Source organism: Oncorhynchus clarkii, chromosome 7 (genome assembly GCF_045791955.1).
Source record: "Oncorhynchus clarkii lewisi isolate Uvic-CL-2024 chromosome 7, UVic_Ocla_1.0, whole genome shotgun sequence".
NCBI classification, from domain to species: Eukaryota; Metazoa; Chordata; class Actinopteri; order Salmoniformes; family Salmonidae; genus Oncorhynchus; species Oncorhynchus clarkii.
Genome location: NC_092153.1, coordinates 1,803,027 through 1,822,636, shown reverse-complemented (window position 1 = coordinate 1,822,636; position 19,610 = coordinate 1,803,027). Strand labels below are relative to the sequence as shown.

General features: G+C 42.3%; 1 protein-coding gene across 1 annotated transcript; it reads right to left on the bottom strand.

Moving 5' to 3' along the window:
* Positions 1 to 3,154: 3,154 nt before the first annotated feature.
* Positions 3,155 to 15,189, bottom strand: LOC139412717 (zinc finger protein 135-like). Its single transcript, XM_071159380.1, has 3 exons — positions 15,113 to 15,189; positions 9,906 to 10,145; positions 3,155 to 7,942 (listed from the first exon to the last, which is right to left on the bottom strand). Exons 2-3 carry the CDS (start codon positions 10,108 to 10,110, stop codon positions 6,948 to 6,950), a joined length of 1,200 nt encoding a protein of 399 aa, XP_071015481.1. The 5' UTR covers positions 10,111 to 10,145; positions 15,113 to 15,189; the 3' UTR covers positions 3,155 to 6,947.
* Between the last annotated feature and the right edge of the window lie 4,421 nt (positions 15,190 to 19,610).

Here is a 19,610-nt window from a genome sequence, read left to right as displayed (position 1 = left end):
CTGGTTTCATGTGGAATCACTCCAAGGCATTATGAACTTTACCCTGGTTTCATGTGGAATCACTCCAAGGCATTATGAACTTTACCCTGGTTTCAAGTGGAATCACTCCAAGGCATTATGAACTTTACCCTGGTTTCATGTGGAATCACTCAAAGGCACTATGAACTTTACCCTGGTTTCATGTGGAATCACTCCAAGGCATTATGAACTTTACCCTGGTTTCATGTGGAATCACTCCAAGGCATTATGAACTTTACCCTGGTTTCATGTGGAATCACTCCAAGGCATTATGAACTTTACCCTGGTTTCATGTGGAATCACTCCAAGGCATTATGAACTTTACCCTGGTTTCATGTGGAATCACTCCAAGGCATTATGAACTTTACCCTGGTTTCATGTGGAATCACTCCAAGGCATTATGAACTTTACCCTGGTTTCATGTGGAATCACTCCAAGGCATTAAAATCAAATCAAATGTTATTTGTCACATACACATGGTTAGCAGATGTTAATGCGAGTGTAGCGAAATGCTTGTGCTTCTAGTTCCGACTAATGCAGTAATCTAACCTAACAGTTTCACAACAACTACCTTATACACACAAGTGTAAAGGAATGAATAAGAATATGTACATAAAGATATATGAATGAGTGATGGTACAGAACGGCATAGGCTAGATGCAGTAGATGGTATTGAGTACAGTATATACATATGAGATGAGTAATGTAGGGTATGTAAACATATAAATGGCATTAGACCAGTATGAGCTTTACCCTGGTTTCATGTGGAATCACTCCAACAGCATTATGAGCTTTACCCTGGTTTAAGGTGGAATCACTCCAACAGCAGTATGAGCTTTACCCTGGTTTCATGTGGAATCACTCCAAGGCATTATGAACTTTACCCTGGTTTCATGTGGAATCATTCCAAGGCATTATGAACTTTACCCTGGTTTAAGGTGGAATCATTCCAACAGCATTATGAACTTTACCCTGGTTTCATGTGGAATCATTCCAACTATACCACAATGCAGCATGTTTTAGTGAGACAGCCAATGCTAATTCTCTTGGGCTGAGTTCCAAACAGCTCCCTATTCCCTAAATCATTTTATTTTGATTTAACACTTGTTTGGTTACTACATGATTCCATATGTGTTATTTCATAGTGTTGATGTCTTCACTATTATTCTACAATGTAGAAAATAGTAAAAATAAAGAAAAACCCTTTGAATGAGTAGGTGTGTCCAAACTGTTGACTGGTACTGTTGATCTCTAACAATGGGTCATGGAAAAGGTCTGTTGAAATGAATACTGTAGTGGTGTGAGAAAGGTAACACAAGCTTCCCCTCTGGTTCCATTCCCCCAATAGTAACTGGGTCATTATTGGATGGTGAATGTCATGCTGTCCCTGGACTGTAGCACCATATTAAAAACATGACAAATACATTTATTGAACTGTTATTTAATAAGAAACCTATGTAAATCCTTTATACTGATAAACATATATTTGTACAGATTGTAGACAATACTGGTGCCTAGATAAATGGGCCTCTTCCAATGGTGATGTGTAGAGATCTAGTGACCGGTTTTGACTAGATAAATAAACATTATTTTGAATGCCATGAATTAAAACAAAAACATTGTATTTTCTGTAAAGATAAATAGATAAACCCCCCACCAAAAAAAAAAGGTGCATTTTTTATTAGCAGATCAATTAAGTTCATTGAAGTTATCCAAAAACATGAATCGTCCATGGCTAACATAATAAATCTAGTTTTAAAACACATGAAGTCGTTTCAGAGCCTGTGTTAGTAGTAAAACAAATTGTCCACCCAGGACCAAGTGTATAAAACCCTGATTGAGCAGACACTCCCATCGAGAGCTACCCACAGCTTGTGGATTCATCTTAAGATGGCCAGGCGAGACAACAACACATCAGTCGTATCCCAACCATGTTATACAATACAAAATACCATATATAGTGCACTAGTAAAGTATTCAGACTCCTTGACGTTTTCTACATTTTGTTACGTTTCCCCCCTCACCAATCTCCACACAATACCCCATAATGACATCACAATACCCCATAATGACATCACAATACCCCATAATGACATCACAATACCCCATAATGACAAGACAAAAACATCACATTTACATAAGTATTCAGACCCTTTACTCTGTACTTTTTTGGAGCACCTTTTGGCAGCGATTACAGCCTCGTGTCTTCTTGGGTTTGACGCTACAAGCTTGGCACATCTGTATTTGAGGAGTTTCTCCCATTCTTCTCTGCAGATGCGCTCAAGTTTTGTCAGGTTGGATGGGGAGCATCGCTGCAAAGCTTTTTTTCCAGGTCTCTCCAGAGATGCTCAATCGGGTCCGGGCTTTGGCTGGGCCACTCAAGGACATTCAGAGACTTGTCCCGAAGCCACTACTGCATTGTCTTGGCTGTGTGTTTAGGGTCGTTGTCATGTTGGAAGTTGAACCTTCGCCCCAGTCTGAGGTCCTGAGCGCTCTGGAGCAGGTTTTTATCAAGTATCTCAATGTTCTTTGCTACCCATTCATCTTTCCCTAGATCCTGAGATCCTGATTTCCCAGTCCCTGCCACTGAAAAACATCCCCACAGCATGCTGCTGCCACCACCATGCTTCACCGTAGGGATGATTCCAGGTTTGCTGCAGACGTGACACTTGGCATTCAGGCCAAAGAGCTCAATCTTGGTTTCATCAGACCAGATAATTGTGTTTCTAAATGGTCTGAGAGTCCTTCAGGTGCCTTTTGGCAAACTTCAAGCAGGCTGTTATGTGCCTTTTACTGAGGAGTGGATTCCTTCGGCCACTCTACCATAAAGGCCTGAATGGTGGAGTTCTGTAAATAACTCTGGAGAACTTATTTGTATTGCTTTTAATCTTTTTAATGAATTTATCTTAACACTTTGTTCTAGCTAGCTATTTGTGTAGGTAGCTATCAAGTCAACACAATTTAATAATAATAAATTGGAAAAATGTTGTTTTTGCTTTGTCATTATGGGGTATTGTGATGTCATTATGGGGTATTGTGTGTAGACTGATGAGTAAAAAAACAAACAATTGAATCCATTTTAGAACAAGTCTGTAATGTAACAGGAAGTGGAGGCAGGAAGGGGTCTGAATACTTCCCAATATGCACTTTGTTTATTTATCAACGTTCCTAATATGAAGTACATTGCTTGGCTTTACAACAGGAGTAGCCTACACGGCTGGCATGAAAATGAACTGCGGGAAAAACACGACATATCATTCAAACGTTATTTAGTATATGTAAAAGACAAGATTGACTTCAGAAAATGTCTATTGGTTTGACAATATTGTCACTTGTGAACAATGTGTTATCACTTGTGAATGGTGCCCAGAGTATACAGTCTAAAGCCAGAATCAGCACATGCTTTTTTTTCTCCAAATGATGGTCGCACGCATCATGTAGCATAGCTCATAGCCCTATATGTTTTAATAAGGTTTATATCACACGCATCATGTAGCATAGCTCATAGCCCTCCCTATATGTTTTAATAAGGTTTATATCACACGCATCATGTAGCATAACTCATAGCCCTCCCTATATGTTTTAATAAGGTTTATATCATAACTAAAAATGTCCTAATAACGCCAAACGTAGCCTATAGACTAGGACCCCTGGAACACGTTTAGAGAGCACAGAGCCTATAGACTAGGACCCCTGGAACACGGTTAGAGAGCACAGAGCCTAGTGAAAACGTGTTCTTATAAGCCCAGTCATTGAGCCTACAGAGCCTAGTGAAAACATGTTCTTATAAGCCCAGTCATTGAGCCTAGTGAAAACATGTTCTTATAAGCCAGTCATTGAGCCTACAAAGCCTAGTGAAAACATGTTCTTTAAAGCCAAGTCATTGAGCCTACAGAGCCTAGTGAAAACATGTTCTTATAAGCCCAGTCATTGAGCCTACAGAGCCTAGTGAAAACATGTTCTTATAAGCCCAGTCATTGAGCCTACAGAGCCTAGTGAAAACGTGTTCTTTAAAGCCAAGTCATTGAGCCTACAGAGCCTAGTGAAAACATGTTCTTATAAGCCCAGTCATTGAGCCTACAAAGCCTAGTGAAAACATGTTCTTTAAAGCCCAGTCATTGAGCCTAGTGAAAACATGTTCTTATAAGCCCAGTCATTGAGCCTACAGAGCCTAGTGAAAACGTGTTCTTATAAGCCCAGTCATTGAGCCTACAGAGCCTAGTGAAAACATGTTCTTTAAAGCCCAGTCATTGAGTTGACTGGCCACTATATTAAAGAGGATCCCAGCTGTCTCTAAGACATGAATCCTATTTCCTAACCGGTGTAGCCTATCAGACATACATAGGTGACTTCCAACTTTGAGGAAGCCGATTTTCACCATAAAAATGCACCTTCGTATTAAAGCATTCTATGCATTATTACGTTTGTAGACTTATGTAAAGGTACGGCCTGGGCTATAACAGGTACAGCGAAGTGGTAGGCCACACAAGCTCACAGAACAGGACCACCGAGTGCTGAAGCGTGCAACACTCACCGCCGACTTCCAAACTGTCTCTGGATGCAACTTCAACACAATAACTGTTTGTCGGGAGCTTCATGAAATGGCTTTCCATGACCGAGCAGCCGCACACAAGCCAAAGATCACCATGCGCAGTGCTAAGCGTGAGCTGGTGTGGTGTAAAGCTCGCCGCCATTGGACACCGTGTTCTCTGGAGTGATGAATCAGGCCTAACCATCTGGCAGTCCGACGGACAAATCAGGGTTTGGTAGATGCCAGGAGAACGCTACCTGCCGGAATGCATAGGGCCAACTGACAAGTGTGGTGGAGGAGGAATAATGTTCTGGGGCTGTTTTTCATGGTTTGGGCCCCTTAGTTCCAGTGAAGGGAAATCTTAATGCTGCAGCAGACAATGACATTCTAGACGATTCTGTGTTTCCAACTTTGGGGCCACAGTTTGGGGAGGCCCTTTCCTGTTTCAACATGACAATGTCCCCCGTGCACAAACGAGGTCCATACAGAAATGGTTTGTCGAGATCCGGTGTGGAAGAACTTGACTGATCGTCACAGAGCCCTGAACTCAACCCCATCGAACACCGTTGGGATGAATTGGAACGCAGACTGCGAACCAGGCTTAACCACCTAACATCAATGCCTGACCTCCCTAATGCTCTTGTGGCTGAATGGAAGCAAGTCCCCCCACAGCAATGTTCCAACATCTAGTGGAAAGACTTCCCAGAAGAGTGGAGGCTGTTATAGCAGCAATGTCCCCACATCTAGTGGAAAGCCTTCCCAGAAGAGTGGAGGCTGTTATAGCAGCAATGTCCCCACATCTAGTGGAAAGCCTTCCCAGAAGAGGTGGAGGCTGTTATAACAGCAATGTCCCAACATCTAGTGGAAAGCCTTCCCAGAAGAGTGGAGGCTGTTATAGCAGCAATGTTCCAACATCTAGTGGAAAGCCTTCCCAGAAGAGTGGAGGCTGTTATAGCAGCAAAGGGGCGACCAACTCCATATTAATGTCCATGATTTTGGAATGAGATGCTCAATGAGCACATGTCCACATACTTTTGATCATGTAGTGTACATTTTCCCCGCGATTGTCTTTTGAAAATATTGTGAAATGTCTGGCTTGGCCTCTCTACTTACCAGACAGTCTCAACTCATCGATAATCTGCCCAAATTGAGCACTTTCCTGCCTTTCCTTCCGACTGTAGACAATGCAATTTAAATACAATGCAATTTATATACAATGTCTTTATATTTTAAAGAAGGTTAATGATCCTCTGAGGACAAATCATACTTCAGTAGCCTATTTGGAAGGATTGTCTTTCTTTCTGCATAGACAGGAGTAAGCTAATTAGGCTGTACAATTTTGTCAATTTATTTCAATTCACTTTTAGCTTCCTCTAACCTTATGGACGCGTCGTAACCTTCATTCGCTAATCGACTGGATGCTACGGATGACGGTTTAATTGAAAAATAATTCTACACGTTATATATTAATAGGCTGTATGTAAAGACGAGATGAAATGATGAACAGTCTTGACGGTTGAGAACGTGATCAAGTGCTTGTCAGATTGTGAATGAGAGACTGATGAAGTGTGTGCAGCCTGCCTAAAGAAACAGAGCAGCCTTTTCATCATCATTATAGAGTTGCACCATGCAGCCTTAGAATGTATTCAACATCTAAAACATACGTTCAGATCCCAACTAAAGGTGCAAAAAATAAATCTAAAGTAAGCATATGGGAGGACCTGTTAACACAGAATAGTGCACACTTCCTCTGAAATTCTTTGGGGAATATTTTTTTTTAAATTTCAGCTATGCTCAATTGTGTGCTAAATGAACTAGTGTTGCCCACAGCCATATGGCCAAGCCAGATCAGGACCTAACATACTGTAAGGACAACTCACAGTATGCTATTCTGTTCTTCTGAAATAGACTACATTTTCTTCATATCATGTCTCTTTTAGACCTGTATGAAATAAATAATGGATTTATTGTGAAGGTGTAGGCTATATTACATGGATTTATTGTGAAGGTGTAGGCTATATTACATGGATTTATTGTGAAGGTGTAGGCTATATTACATGGATTTATTGTGAAGGTGTAGGCTATATTACATGGATTTATTGTGAAGGTGTAGGCTATATTACATGGATTTATTAGACTTTTTACAATGTAGATGTTTCAAAAGGTCCACATCAGTGGCTTGTAGGCTATGCATGGAAACCAAGACATGCTAAACATGTTTAGGTTAATTACCGGTCAATTACCATGAGACCGGTAATTATTTATATGACAATCACCGGCTGACACAACGTCATGGCCGCCACAGCTCTAGTAATAAGGCTTCTCTCCTGTGTGTATACTTTTATGGGGTTTTAAGTTGCCCAGTCGAGAGAAACTCGCCCCACAGTCAAGAGCATGTTTAAGGCTTCTCTCTTGTATGTATACGTTCATGTGTTTTTAAGTGTCCCAATCGAGAGAAACTCACACCACAGTGAGAGCAGGTGTAAGGCTTCTCTCCTGTGTGTGTTCTCTGATGAACTTTTAGCCCAGTTGATGTTTTAAAACATTTTCTACAGTCAGAGCAGTAATAAGGCTTCTCTCCTGTATGTATTCGTTCATGTGTTTTTAAGTTGCCCAGTTGCGAGAAACTCGCCCCGCAGTCAGAGCAGGAGTAGGGCTTCTCTCCTGTGTGTGTTCTCTGATGAACTTTTAGCTCAGTTGATGTTGTGAAGAATTTCACACAGTCAGAGCAGTAGTAAGGCTTCTCTCCTGTATGTATACTTTCATGAGTTTTTAAGTGGCCCAGTCGAGAGAAACTCACCCCACAGTCAGAGCAGGAGTAAGGCTTCTCTCCTGTGTGTGTTCTCTGATGAACTTTTAGCTCAGTTGATGTTGTGAAGCATTTGCCACAATGAGAGCAGGAGTAAAGCTTCTCTCCTGTATGTATACGTTCATGTGTTTTTAAGGTATCCAATCGGGAGAAATTCTTCCCACAGTCAGAGCAGAAGTAAGGCTTCTCGCCTGTGTGAATACGTTGGTGTTTTTTTAAAGTCCCCAGTTGAGCGAAACTCTCCCCACAGTCAGAGCAGGAGTAAGGCTTCTCTCCTTTATGTATACTTTGGTGTCTTTTTAAATGGCTCAGTCGAGAGAAACTCTTCCCACAGTCAGAGCAGGAGAAAGGCTTCTCTCCAGAGTGCACACTCTGGTGAACTGTCAGAGAATGTGATGTTGTGAATCTCTTCCCATAGTCAGAGGGGGAATACGGATTCTCTCCTGTGTGTATTTGTAGGTGTATTTTTAGTCCTGATAGATATGGGAAAACCTCCTCACAATGTGGGCAGTGGTGAGACCTCTTAGGTCTGTGATCTTCCTGCTGTTGCTCTCTGGATGTGGAGAATGTCTCAACATGGTCCCCTGTGTGAACAACAACAGAAGAACCAGTCAGTTGGTGTGATAAACACATGACATCATATCCTCTTCTGCCTGTACCGGGCGACTACCAGTCAAAAGCTTTACAACACAGGGGCCTCTTTATCATGAGGCAGAAAGAGAGAGAGAGAGAGAGAGAACTAAAATATAACTGTAGAACAATACTAAACCTCTACAATGAATATATATTGTTAATCCGTAGTATAAAACCTTATAAATGTAAGGAGGGAGGGGCCTTTTAACCCCTCCCCTTCTATTAATAATAATTTTGCACGCCCAATCTTTCAGTTTTTGATTTGTTAAAAAAGTTTGAAATATCCAATAAATGTCGTTCCACTTCATGATTGTGTCCCACTTGTTGTTGATTCTTCACAAAAAAATACAGTTTTATATCTTTATGTTTGAAGCCTGAAATGTGGCAAAAGGTCGCAAAGTTCAAGGGGGCCGAATACTTTCGCAAGGCACTGTGTCATCATCCACTCACTATCACAAGGGTTAGTAACTACACAGACTCATTTCCCATCATCCTCCACTCACTATCACAAGGGTTAGTAACTACACAGACTCATATCATATCATCCACGCACTATCACAAGGGTTAGTAACTACACAGACTCATTTCATATCATCCTCCACTCACTATCACAAGGGTTAGTAACTACACAGACTCATATCATATCATCCACTCACTATCACAAGGGTTAGTAACTACACAGACTCATTTCATATCATCCTCCACTCACTATCACAAGGGTTAGTAACTACACAGACTCATTTCATAGAACCTTAAAACACTGGCAGTTTGTCTACTTCACTTCTTCAGTCTAATCTCTGAACACTCCAGACAGCCCAGTGAATAAAACAAATGCTGGCAATACTGGTGTCAAACCATGCAAGTGTCAGTAGCATGAAATAACATCTACCTTCTCATTGAAACAGTTCATCATGAAACAGTTCTACTGCAACTTTTCATACACAGTGGGAAGTTGGAACGATCAACACAAACTTAGATAAAAACCTGCTCTTATAGCAGGGGTCACGTTAACGCAGAATTCTGCAATTGTCACACAGGAAAAAATAAATAAAAACACTGAACAAATGTATTTTCTGTGTTTTGTAAAGGCAGATCTAAAGATGCGTATTGTAATTTCTGCTCAGCATCAGATATGACATCATGTTCTACAGTTACACCATTCTGACTGATGGGGAGCTGCTGTTCTCCATCATTCTATCAGCAGGCAGCACTCTGACTGATGTGGAGCTACTGTTCTCCATCATTCTATCAGCAGACAGCGCTCTGACTGATGTGGAGCTACTGTTCTCCATCATTCTATCAGCAGGCAGCACTCTGACTGATGGGGAGCTACTGTTCTCCATCATTCTATCAGCAGACAGCACTCTGACTGATGGGGAGCTACTGTTCTCCATCATTCTATCAGCAGACAGCACTCTGACTGATGTGGAGCTACTGTTCTCCATCATTCTATCAGCAGACAGCACTCTGACTGATGGGGAGCTACTGTTCTCCATCATTCTATCAGCAGACAGCACTCTGACTGATGGGGAGCTACTCTGGTACTTTTCTTGGTGTAGCCAGACTACTTTTCTCCAGTAAAATGCCAGATTCACTTCAAGCAACACATTAGATCAGGAAATGTAGCTGGCTACATTCTTTCTATGATAAACATTAGAAATATGATGACCATGCATCGTTTTAGCAACAACAAAATATACCTTGCTTTTTCATTGTAAGCTCATTTACTTGTGTGGCTGCTAGCCAATGAGTGTTGCAGTTCTGTTGTCATCGGATGAAAATGAAGCTATTTTCTGCCTAATGTGTTTTCTGTTGAAGGAAATCAAACTATAGTTGCACACCCCTGATCGTTCTATTGAAGCAAGAAACACTTTACTTTCAATATAAAATGCTGTAGATAGAACCTGCTCTTACCATGACTAACAGATCTACCAATCTCCTCTTCCTCTTCTTCATCTTTAATGTTGACATTCAGTTCCAGTGTTTGACTGCAGTCTTCCAGCTTCACTGATGCCATCTCTGGATCCTGCAGAGCAAACTGGGCTCCACTGTCACAATCAGGACCCAGTGACTGTAGGTTTGGACTCAGTGTGGAAGGAGAGAGGCAGGTTGGGTTCATCCTTACTGTTGATGTTACTGGCCTCAGATTAAGGTCTGTAGTAATAAAGACAAACGGACACAAAAGTTATTTTCTTGACAGTTCTGGCACTTTCCTTTATTCTCTAAAAATATATTTGTTCTCGTTCAAATCATCTCATTTCAATAGATCAGGTAGCTAAGCTTCGACAACAAAACATTCACTGATTCACATTAGACAACTGCACACTAGCTGCACATAACCTATTTAACCTAACCCACATAACCTATTTAACCTAACCCACATAACCTATTTAACCTAACCCACATAACCTATTTAACCTAACCCACATAACCTATTTAACCTAACCCACATAACCTATTTAACCTAACCCACATAACCTATTTAACCTAACCCACATAACCTATTTAACCTAACCCACATAACCTATTTAACCTAACCCACATAACCTATTTAACCTAACCCACATAACCTATTTAACCTAACCCACATAACCTATTTAACCTAACCCACATAACCTATAATACATTTCTGAAATTTAATTAAATGCATAAAATGACAACAAACAAAAAAACATTTAGTACAAGTTTGCAGTATGTTTTAGGCAGCACTATGATTGATATTCAGGAAAATAGTACAATCAAATGTATTTATAAGGCCCTTCTTACATCAGCCGATGTCACAAAGTGCTGTACAGAAACCCAGCCTAAAACCCCACAAACAGCAAGCAATGCAGCTGAAGAAGCACAGTGCCTTGGAAAAACTACCTAGAAAGGCCAAAACCTAGGAAGAAACCTAGAGAGGAACCAGGCAATGCAGACGTAGAAGAGCCATAGTCTGTTTTCTACGCCAGAAGTTAATGGTTTTCTGTAGGAGGAATGTATGTGGTGGAGGCAATTAAGTTTGGAATGTACTGAGTGAAGGAAAGGCCATCACATGGTTGCAGTCACTGATAAGGGTGGACAGAGGTGGTTTAGTGAGGAAAGGAGGTAAGGACAGGTCCCATTAAGAGAGAAGGAACAGTTTATTACCCACATCACTTCCTGCCTAAATAGGGATGTCATGTTTAGAGAGGAGGAGGAGACTCCACCCAAATTGAGCTATGTATTAGAGGGTGACCGATTAATCGGAATGGCCGATTCATTAGGGCTGATTTCAAGTTTTCATATCAATCGGTAATCGGCATTTTTTTTGACACCGATCGTGGCCGATTACATTGCACTCCACGAGGAGACTGCGTGGCAGGCTGACCAGTTGTTATGCGAGTGCAGCAAGGAGTCAAGGTAAGGTGCTAGCTAGCATTAAACGTATCTTATAACAAAAACAATCAAATCTTCACATAATCACCAGTTAACTACACATGGTTGATGATATTACTAGTTTATCTAGCTTGTCCTGCGTTGCATATAATCGATACGGTGCCTGTTAATTTATCATTGAATCACAGCCTACTTCGCCAAATGGGTGATTTAACAAGCGCAGTCGCGAAAAAAAGCACTGTCATTTCACCCATGTGTACCTAACCATAAACATCAACTCCTTGAAATCAATACACAATTATATATTTTTTAACCTGCGTATTTAGTTAATATTGCCTGCTAACATGAATTTCTTTTAACTATGAAAATTGTCACTTCTCTTGCGTTCCGTGCAACAGAGTCAGGGTATATGCAACGAGCCTGGCTCGTTGCGAACTGTGTGAAGACTATTTGTTCCTAACAAAGACAGCCGACTTCGCCAAACGGGGGATGATTTAACAAAAACACATTTGCGGAAAAAAAAGCACAATCGTTGGACGACTACCTAACCATAAACATCAATGCCTTTCTTAAAATCAATACACAGAAGTATATATTTTTAAACCTGCATATTTAGCTAAAAGAAATCCAGGTTAGCAGGCAATATTAACCAGGTGAAATTGTGTAATTTCTCTTGCATTCATTGCACGCAGAGTCAGGGTATATGCAACAGTTGGGGCCGCCTGGCTCATTGCAAACTTATTTGCCAGAATTTTAGGTAATTATGACATAACATTGAAGGTTGTGCAATGTAACAGCAATATTTAGACTTACGGATGCCACCCGTTAGATAAAATACGGAACGGTTCCGTATTTCACTGAAAGATTAAACGTTTTGTTTTCGGGAATGATAAGTTTCCAGATTTTACCATATTAATGAGCTAAGGCTCATATTTCTGTGTGTTATTATGTTATAATGAAGTCTACGATTTGATAGAGCAGTCTGACTGAGTGGTGGTAGGCAGCAGCAGGCTCGTAAGCATTCATTCAAACAGCACTTTACTGCGTTTGCCAGCAGCTCTTCGTAATGCTTCAAGTAATTGTGCTGTTTATGACATCAAACCTATCAACTCCCGAGATTAGGCTGGCAATACTAAACTACCTATTAGAACATCCAATAGTCAAAGGTATATGAAATACAAATGGTATAGAGAGAAATAGTCCTATAATTCCTATAGTAACTACAACCTAAAACATCTTATCTGGGAATATTGAAGACTCATGTTAAAAGGAACCAGCTTTCATATGTTCTCATGTTCTGAGCAAGGAACTTAAACGTTAGCTTTCTTACATGGCACATATTGCACTTTTACTTTCTTCTCCAACACTTTGTTTTTGCATTATTTCAACCAAATTGAACATGTTTCATTATTTATTTGAGACTAAATTGATTTTATTGATGTATTATATTAAGTTAAAATAAAAGTGTTCATTGTTCATTCAGTATTGTTGCAATTGTCATTATTACAAATAAATAAATAAATAAATAAATATATATATATATATATATATATATATATATATATATATATATATATATATATATATATATATATATATATATACATACATACATACATACATACACACACACATTTATTTATTTATATATATATATATATATATTTTTTTTTAAACAGCAGATTAATCGGTATCTGCTTTTTTGGTCCTCCAATAACCAGTATCGGCATTGAAAAATCATAATCGGTCGACCTCTAGTGTGTGTGTATATATATATACACATGTAACAGATGTGAAACGGCTAGCTTAGTTAGCGTGGGCGCTAAATAGCGTTTCAATCAGTGACGTCACTTGCTCTGAGACCTTGAAGTAGTAGTTCCCCTTGCTCTGCAAGGGCCGCGGCTTTTGTGGAGCGATGGGTAACGATGCTTCGAGAGGGTGACTGTTGATGTGTGCAGAAGGTCCCTGGTTCGCGCCCGGGTATGGGCGAGGGGACGGTTTAAAATTTATACTGTTACACACACATACATACATACACACAACCACTGGTGGAACAATGTCTGTCTGTTCAGCTGTTCGATCCTTTGGGTGAATTCACTTAGTTTGAACTTTACTAATCGTCCGTGAGTTGTACTCGGTTCATGTTAGAACCTAACACCTGTCACACAACACATTGATCTCCCGTCACTGAAGGAGACATCCCGTACCTAGATTAAATATATTTACCAGCCCTCTGGTTGACCTATTTCCCAGAAACCTTTTTCCAACAGCGAAGGCAAGTCTGCTCCCGGCCCGCCACAGCAGTCGCTAGCGCGCGATGGGACAAGGACATCCCTGCTGGTCAAACCCTCCCCTAAACCGGATGACGCTGGGAAAATTGTGCGCCTCCCCACGAGTCTCCCGGTTGCGGCCGGCTGCGACTGAGCCTGGACTCAAACCCAGAGTCTCTAGTGGCACAACTAGCACTGCCTTAGACCACTGCACCACTCAGGAGGCCCTAAGAGTCTCAGTCTTAAATCGCCTGTAGGTTTTTTGCTCCAACCCTGTTCCTGGAGAGCTACCCTCCTGTAGGTTTTCACTCCAACCCTGTTCCTGGAGAGCTACCCTCCTGTAGGTTTTCACTCCAACCCTGTTCCTGGAGAGCTACCCTCCTGTTGGTTTTCACTCCAACCCTGCTCCTGGAGAGCTACCCTCCTGTAGGTTTTTGTTTTCGCTACAGGACAGTAGCCTTGCAGGAACAGGGTTGGAGACAAAAACCTACAGGACAGTAGCCTTGCAGGAACAGGGTTGGAGTTAAAACCTACAGGACAGTAGCCTTGCAGGAACAGGGTTGGAGTTAAAACCTACAGGACAGTAGCCTTGCAGGAACAGGGTTGGAGTTAAAACCTACAGGACAGTAGCCTTGCAGGAACAGGGTTGGAGTTAAAACCTACAGGACAGTAGCCTTGCAGGAACAGGGTTGGAGTTAAAACCTACAGGACAGTAGCCTTGCAGGAACAGGGTTGGAGTTAAAACCTACAGGACAGTAGCCTTGCAGGAACAGGGTTGGAGTTAAAACCTACAGGACAGTAGCCTTGCAGGAACAGGGTTGGAGAACCCACATTCTCACGTCAAGTTCAGTTTTTCTAAGTGCCAACATTTGAGTGAAAACTGGCTCACGCGTGTTTAGTGGTATATTTTGTATGTATGCAGTTTATCAACGAGGCCCCGGGACTTCGGGGTCATGGCTAGAAGGGATCCAGCTTTTGTCAAATTACAGTCAAAAGGTTGATTTTCTTTGCATTTTCGATAACCCTAACATTTTAGCTAACCCAAACCGAATTATCCTAACCTGCTATGTTAATTATCCTAAACTGCTACTAAAAGTCAAATATGAAGTGAATTTGACAAAAGCTGGATCCCTTCTAGACATCACATTACCGTCTCCCAGAGCGAAGAGGCTTCGGCACTGCCTGCACTTTAGTCTGTTGACCGAGTATGCGACGCCATTTTACCAGCTTGTGAACATTTTACAGAAAACCAATAACGTATAAAAACTAACTCACAAATCTAAAATGAATTGAATCTTTATGAAAATTACATTGTCGAACTGTATATTAATTCAATCAAACCCAAAGTCTAACGTTAGATGTGTTTTTAGCACGTTTTTCACGCATTCGGCTTGACACAAAAATAACACGTCATAACACCTTGACAGGTTTGTTACCTAACATATTATGACACGTTCTTTCGATATTATAAAGTGTAAACGTGCTATTACATACCTGTAGTAATGCATTTGAAACGGACACAAAGGTGGGCATATTGACAGCACAACAGTGAGTCGTCGTTCTTCTTCTTCTTCTTCTTCAGTGGGGTTTAACGGCGGTTGGCATACAATATGTTGCAATACCACCCCCAACTGGACTAGCGTATAAATCCATTATACTTTGTGATGCAAAACGGGACAATGGGAAAGGGGAAAAACACCTTCCAACTAACCGTACACTTATTAAAAACCCACTACTGTGACCCTATCTACTCCTACATCATACTACTGTGACCCTATCTACTCCTGCTCCATGCTACAGTGACCCTATCTACTCCTGCATCATACTACTGTCACCCTATCTACTCCTGCTCCATGCTACTGTGACCCTATCTACTCCTGCATCATACTACTGTCACCCTATCTACTCCTGCTCCATGCTACTGTGACCCTATCTACTCCTGCTCCATGCTACTGTGACCCTATCTACTCCTGCATCATACTACTGTGACCCTATCTACTCCTGCTCCATGCTACTGTGACCCTATCTACTCCTGCTCCATGCTACAGTGACCCTATCTACTCCTAGATCATACTATTGTGACCCTATCTACTCCTGCTCCATGCTACTGTGACCCTATCTACTCCTACATCATACTACTGTGACCCTATCTACTCCTGCTCCATGCTACTGTGACCCTATCTACTCCTGTATCATACTACTGTGACCCTATCTACTCCTGCTCCATGCTACTGTGACCCTATCTACTCCTGCTCCATGCTACAGTGACCCTATCTACTCCAAGATCATACTACTGTGACCCTATCTACTCCTGCTCCATGCTACTGTGACCCTATCTACTCCTGCATCATACTACTGTGACCCTATCTACTCCTGCTCCATGCTACTGTGACCCTATCTACTCCATACTACTGTGACCCTATCTACTCCTGCTCCATGCTACTGTGACCCTATCTACTCCTGCTCCATGCTACTGTGACCCTATCTACTCCTGCATCATACTACTGTGACCCTATCTACTCCTGCTCCATGCTACTGTGACCCTATCTACTCCTGCTCCATGCTACTGTGACCCTATCTACTCCTGCATCATACTACTGTGACCCTATCTACTCCTGCTCCATGCTACTGTGACCCTATCTACTCCTGCTCCATGCTACTGTGACCCTATCTACTTCTGCATCATACTACTGTGACCCTATCTACTCAAGCATCATACTACTGTGACCCTATCTACTCCTAGATCATACTACTGTCACCCTATCTACTCCTGCATCATACTACTGTCACCCTATCTACTCCTGCTCCATGCTACTGTGACCCTATCTACTCCTGCTCCATGCTACTGTGACCCTGTCTACTCCTGCATCACATTCTCTGCCTCTGTCATCCTTACCTGCACCTACAATCACATACCTCTTTCACTCCGTGGGGAGGTGAGTGTAGCAGGGTGTTGTGTTCCCTCCAAGAGGGACATTGCTACTGTGACCCTATCTGCTCCTGCATCATGCCGATGACCTGGGAGAACAGGACACCCCCCTGTAACTCCTCTGATCTCCAGTCTCGTACGTTGAAGTACGTCTCCACTGCTGCCACATCTATTGTCTGTGATTTACACTCCATTTCTGCTGTACAGTTGATAACCATTTTCTATGAACACTAAGTCAACCTTACTGAAACGTATCACTCATTGACCTACAGTATCCCTCTGTACTGGTACAGATCTACTACTCACAGGGCTCCTCTCAGCATCCCTCTGTACTGGTACAGATCTACTACTCACAGGGCTCCTCTCAGAATCCCTCACCCTTAATACATCCTCTACTTTCTTCACTGCCTCGGCATATGACACCTGATGCACTACTCTGTCTCTGGACTAATGCACTAACTTCTTCTCTGGTATAATGAGATTCACACAAACTGTAATGTCCAATTCACATCACATCCCATACTCTGACCACCTCGACCTACTTCTCTTGTACCGGACACTTCTGATCCCCCGCAACATGATCATCCCCTACAGTTGGCACACCACTTTATACACCTGAAACTACACAATCCTCTGTCCCATGCCCTCCTGTCCACTTCCCATCATGGACTGTCAATGGAGACAAAACATTTATTTTATTTTTTTGTAAGGCGCCAAACTGCCGACGTGTTCAGGTCATGTGACTCTCGCACATAAAGTAGACGTAGTGTTTAAGTCGTCACATGTTAGTTTAGATAAACATTCCTGTCCTCTTCACACCCTTATCTATGGCTGTGTTACAAACAAGTAAAACACAGCCTCCATTTACCCTCGCCTTATGCCCTTGGGGGAATCCCCACGGCCATCTTTGGGGGAATCCCCACGGCCATCTTTGGGGGAATCCCCACGGCCATCTTTGGGGGAATCCCCACGGCGATCTTTGGGGGAATCCCCACGGCCATCTTTGCCATCAGTCGAAACCCATTAGCCAATCAAGAGAAGTTGTCAATGTAAGCCCCCTCAGCCCTCGTTTCTGAACGAGTGTGTTCACACCGGGGCCTGTTCACACCGGGGCCTGTTCACACCAGGGCCTGTTCACTCCGGGGGGCCTGAAACCACCCATTATTCAATTCATGATGATTGTACATCCGCTAAGAAAAGTCTCCTAAAACGTAAAACCAACATCAATATGGAGAAAACTAACGGAAATACAGTACATTCGGAAAGTATTCAGACCCCTAGACTTTTCCACGTTCTGATTAAATTAAATAGATGAGCGAAAAAAATAAATCTACACACAATACCCCATAATGACAAAGCAGCAAAAACAGGTTTTTAGATTTTTTTTTTCAAATGTATAAAAAAAAACACATTTCCAGAATTCAGACCTTTTACTCAGTACTTAAGCACCCCTGGCAGCGATTACAGCCTGGAGTCTTCTTGGGTATGACGCTACAAGCTTGGCACACCTGAATTTGGGGAGTTTCTCACATTCTTCTTTGCAGATCCTCTCAAGCTCTGTCAGGCTGGATGAGGAGCGTCGCTGCACAGTTATTCTCAGGTCTCCCCAGAGATGTTCGACCGGGTTCAAGTTCGGGCTCTGGCTAGATAATAGTCACTTTAATAACTCTACCTACATGTACATATTACCTCAATTACCTCGACTAACCGGTGCCACCCGCACATTGACTTTGTACCAGTACCCTCTTTATATAGCCTCACAATTGTTATTTTACTGCTGCTCTTTAATTATTTCTTACTTTTATTTCTTTACGTATTTTTCTTAACTGCATTGTTGGTTAAGAGCTTGTAAGTAAGCATTTGATTTGACTTGATCAAGGACATTCAGAGACTTGTACCGAAGCCACTCCTGCGATATCTTTGCTGTGTGCTTAGGGTCGTTGTCCTGTTGGAAGTTGAACCTTCACCCCAGTCTGAGGTCCTGTGTGCTCTGGAACAGGTTTTCATCAAGGATCTCTCTGTACTTTGCTCTGTTCATCTTTCCATCGACCCTGACTAGCCTCCTTGTCCCTGCCGCTGAAAGACATCCCCAAAGCATGATGCTGCCACCTACATGCTTCATCGTAGGGATGGTGCCAGGTTCCCTCCAGACATGATGCTGCCACCTCCATGCTTCACCGTAGGGATGGTGCCAGGTTTCCTCCAAACATGATGCTGCCACCTCCATGCTTCACCGTAGGGATGGTGTCAGGTTTCCTCTAGACATGATGCTGCCACCTCCATGCTTCACCGTAGGGATGGTGCCAGGTTTCCTCCAGACATGATGCTGCCACCTCCATGCTTCACTGTAGGGATGGTGTCAGGTTTCCTCCAGACATGGAGGAATGCTTGGCATTCAGGCCAAAGAGTTCAATCTCGGTTTCATCAGACCAGAGAATCTTGTTGTCTCATGGTCTGAGAGTCCTTTAGGTGCCTTTTGGCAAACTCCAAGCGGGCTGTCATATACCTTTTACTGAGGAGTGGCTTCCGTCTGGGCACTCTACCATAAAGGCCTGATTGGTGGAGTGCTGCAGAGATGGTTGTCCTTCTGGAAGGTTCTCTCATCTCCACAGAGGAACTCTGGCGCTCTGTCAGTGACCATCAGGTTCTTGGCCACCTCCCTGACCAAGGCCCTTCTGCCCCGATTGCTCAGTTTGGCTGGAAGGCCAGCTCTAGGAAGAGTCTTGGTGGTTCCAAACTTCTTCCATTGAAGAATGATGGAGTCCACTGTGTTCTTGGGGACCTTTAATGCTGCAGAAATGTTTTGGTACCCATCCCCAGATCTGTGCCTTGAATCAATCCTGTCTTGGAGCTCTACAGTAAAATTCCTTCGACCTCATGGCTTGGTTTTTGCTCTAACATGCATTGTCAACTGTGGGACCATATATAGACTGGTGTGTGCCTTTTCAAATCATGTTCAATCAATTTAATGTACCACAGGTGGACTCCAATGAAGTTGTAGAAACAGCTCAAGGATGATCAATGGAAACAGGATGCACCTGAGCTCAATTTCGAATCTCATAG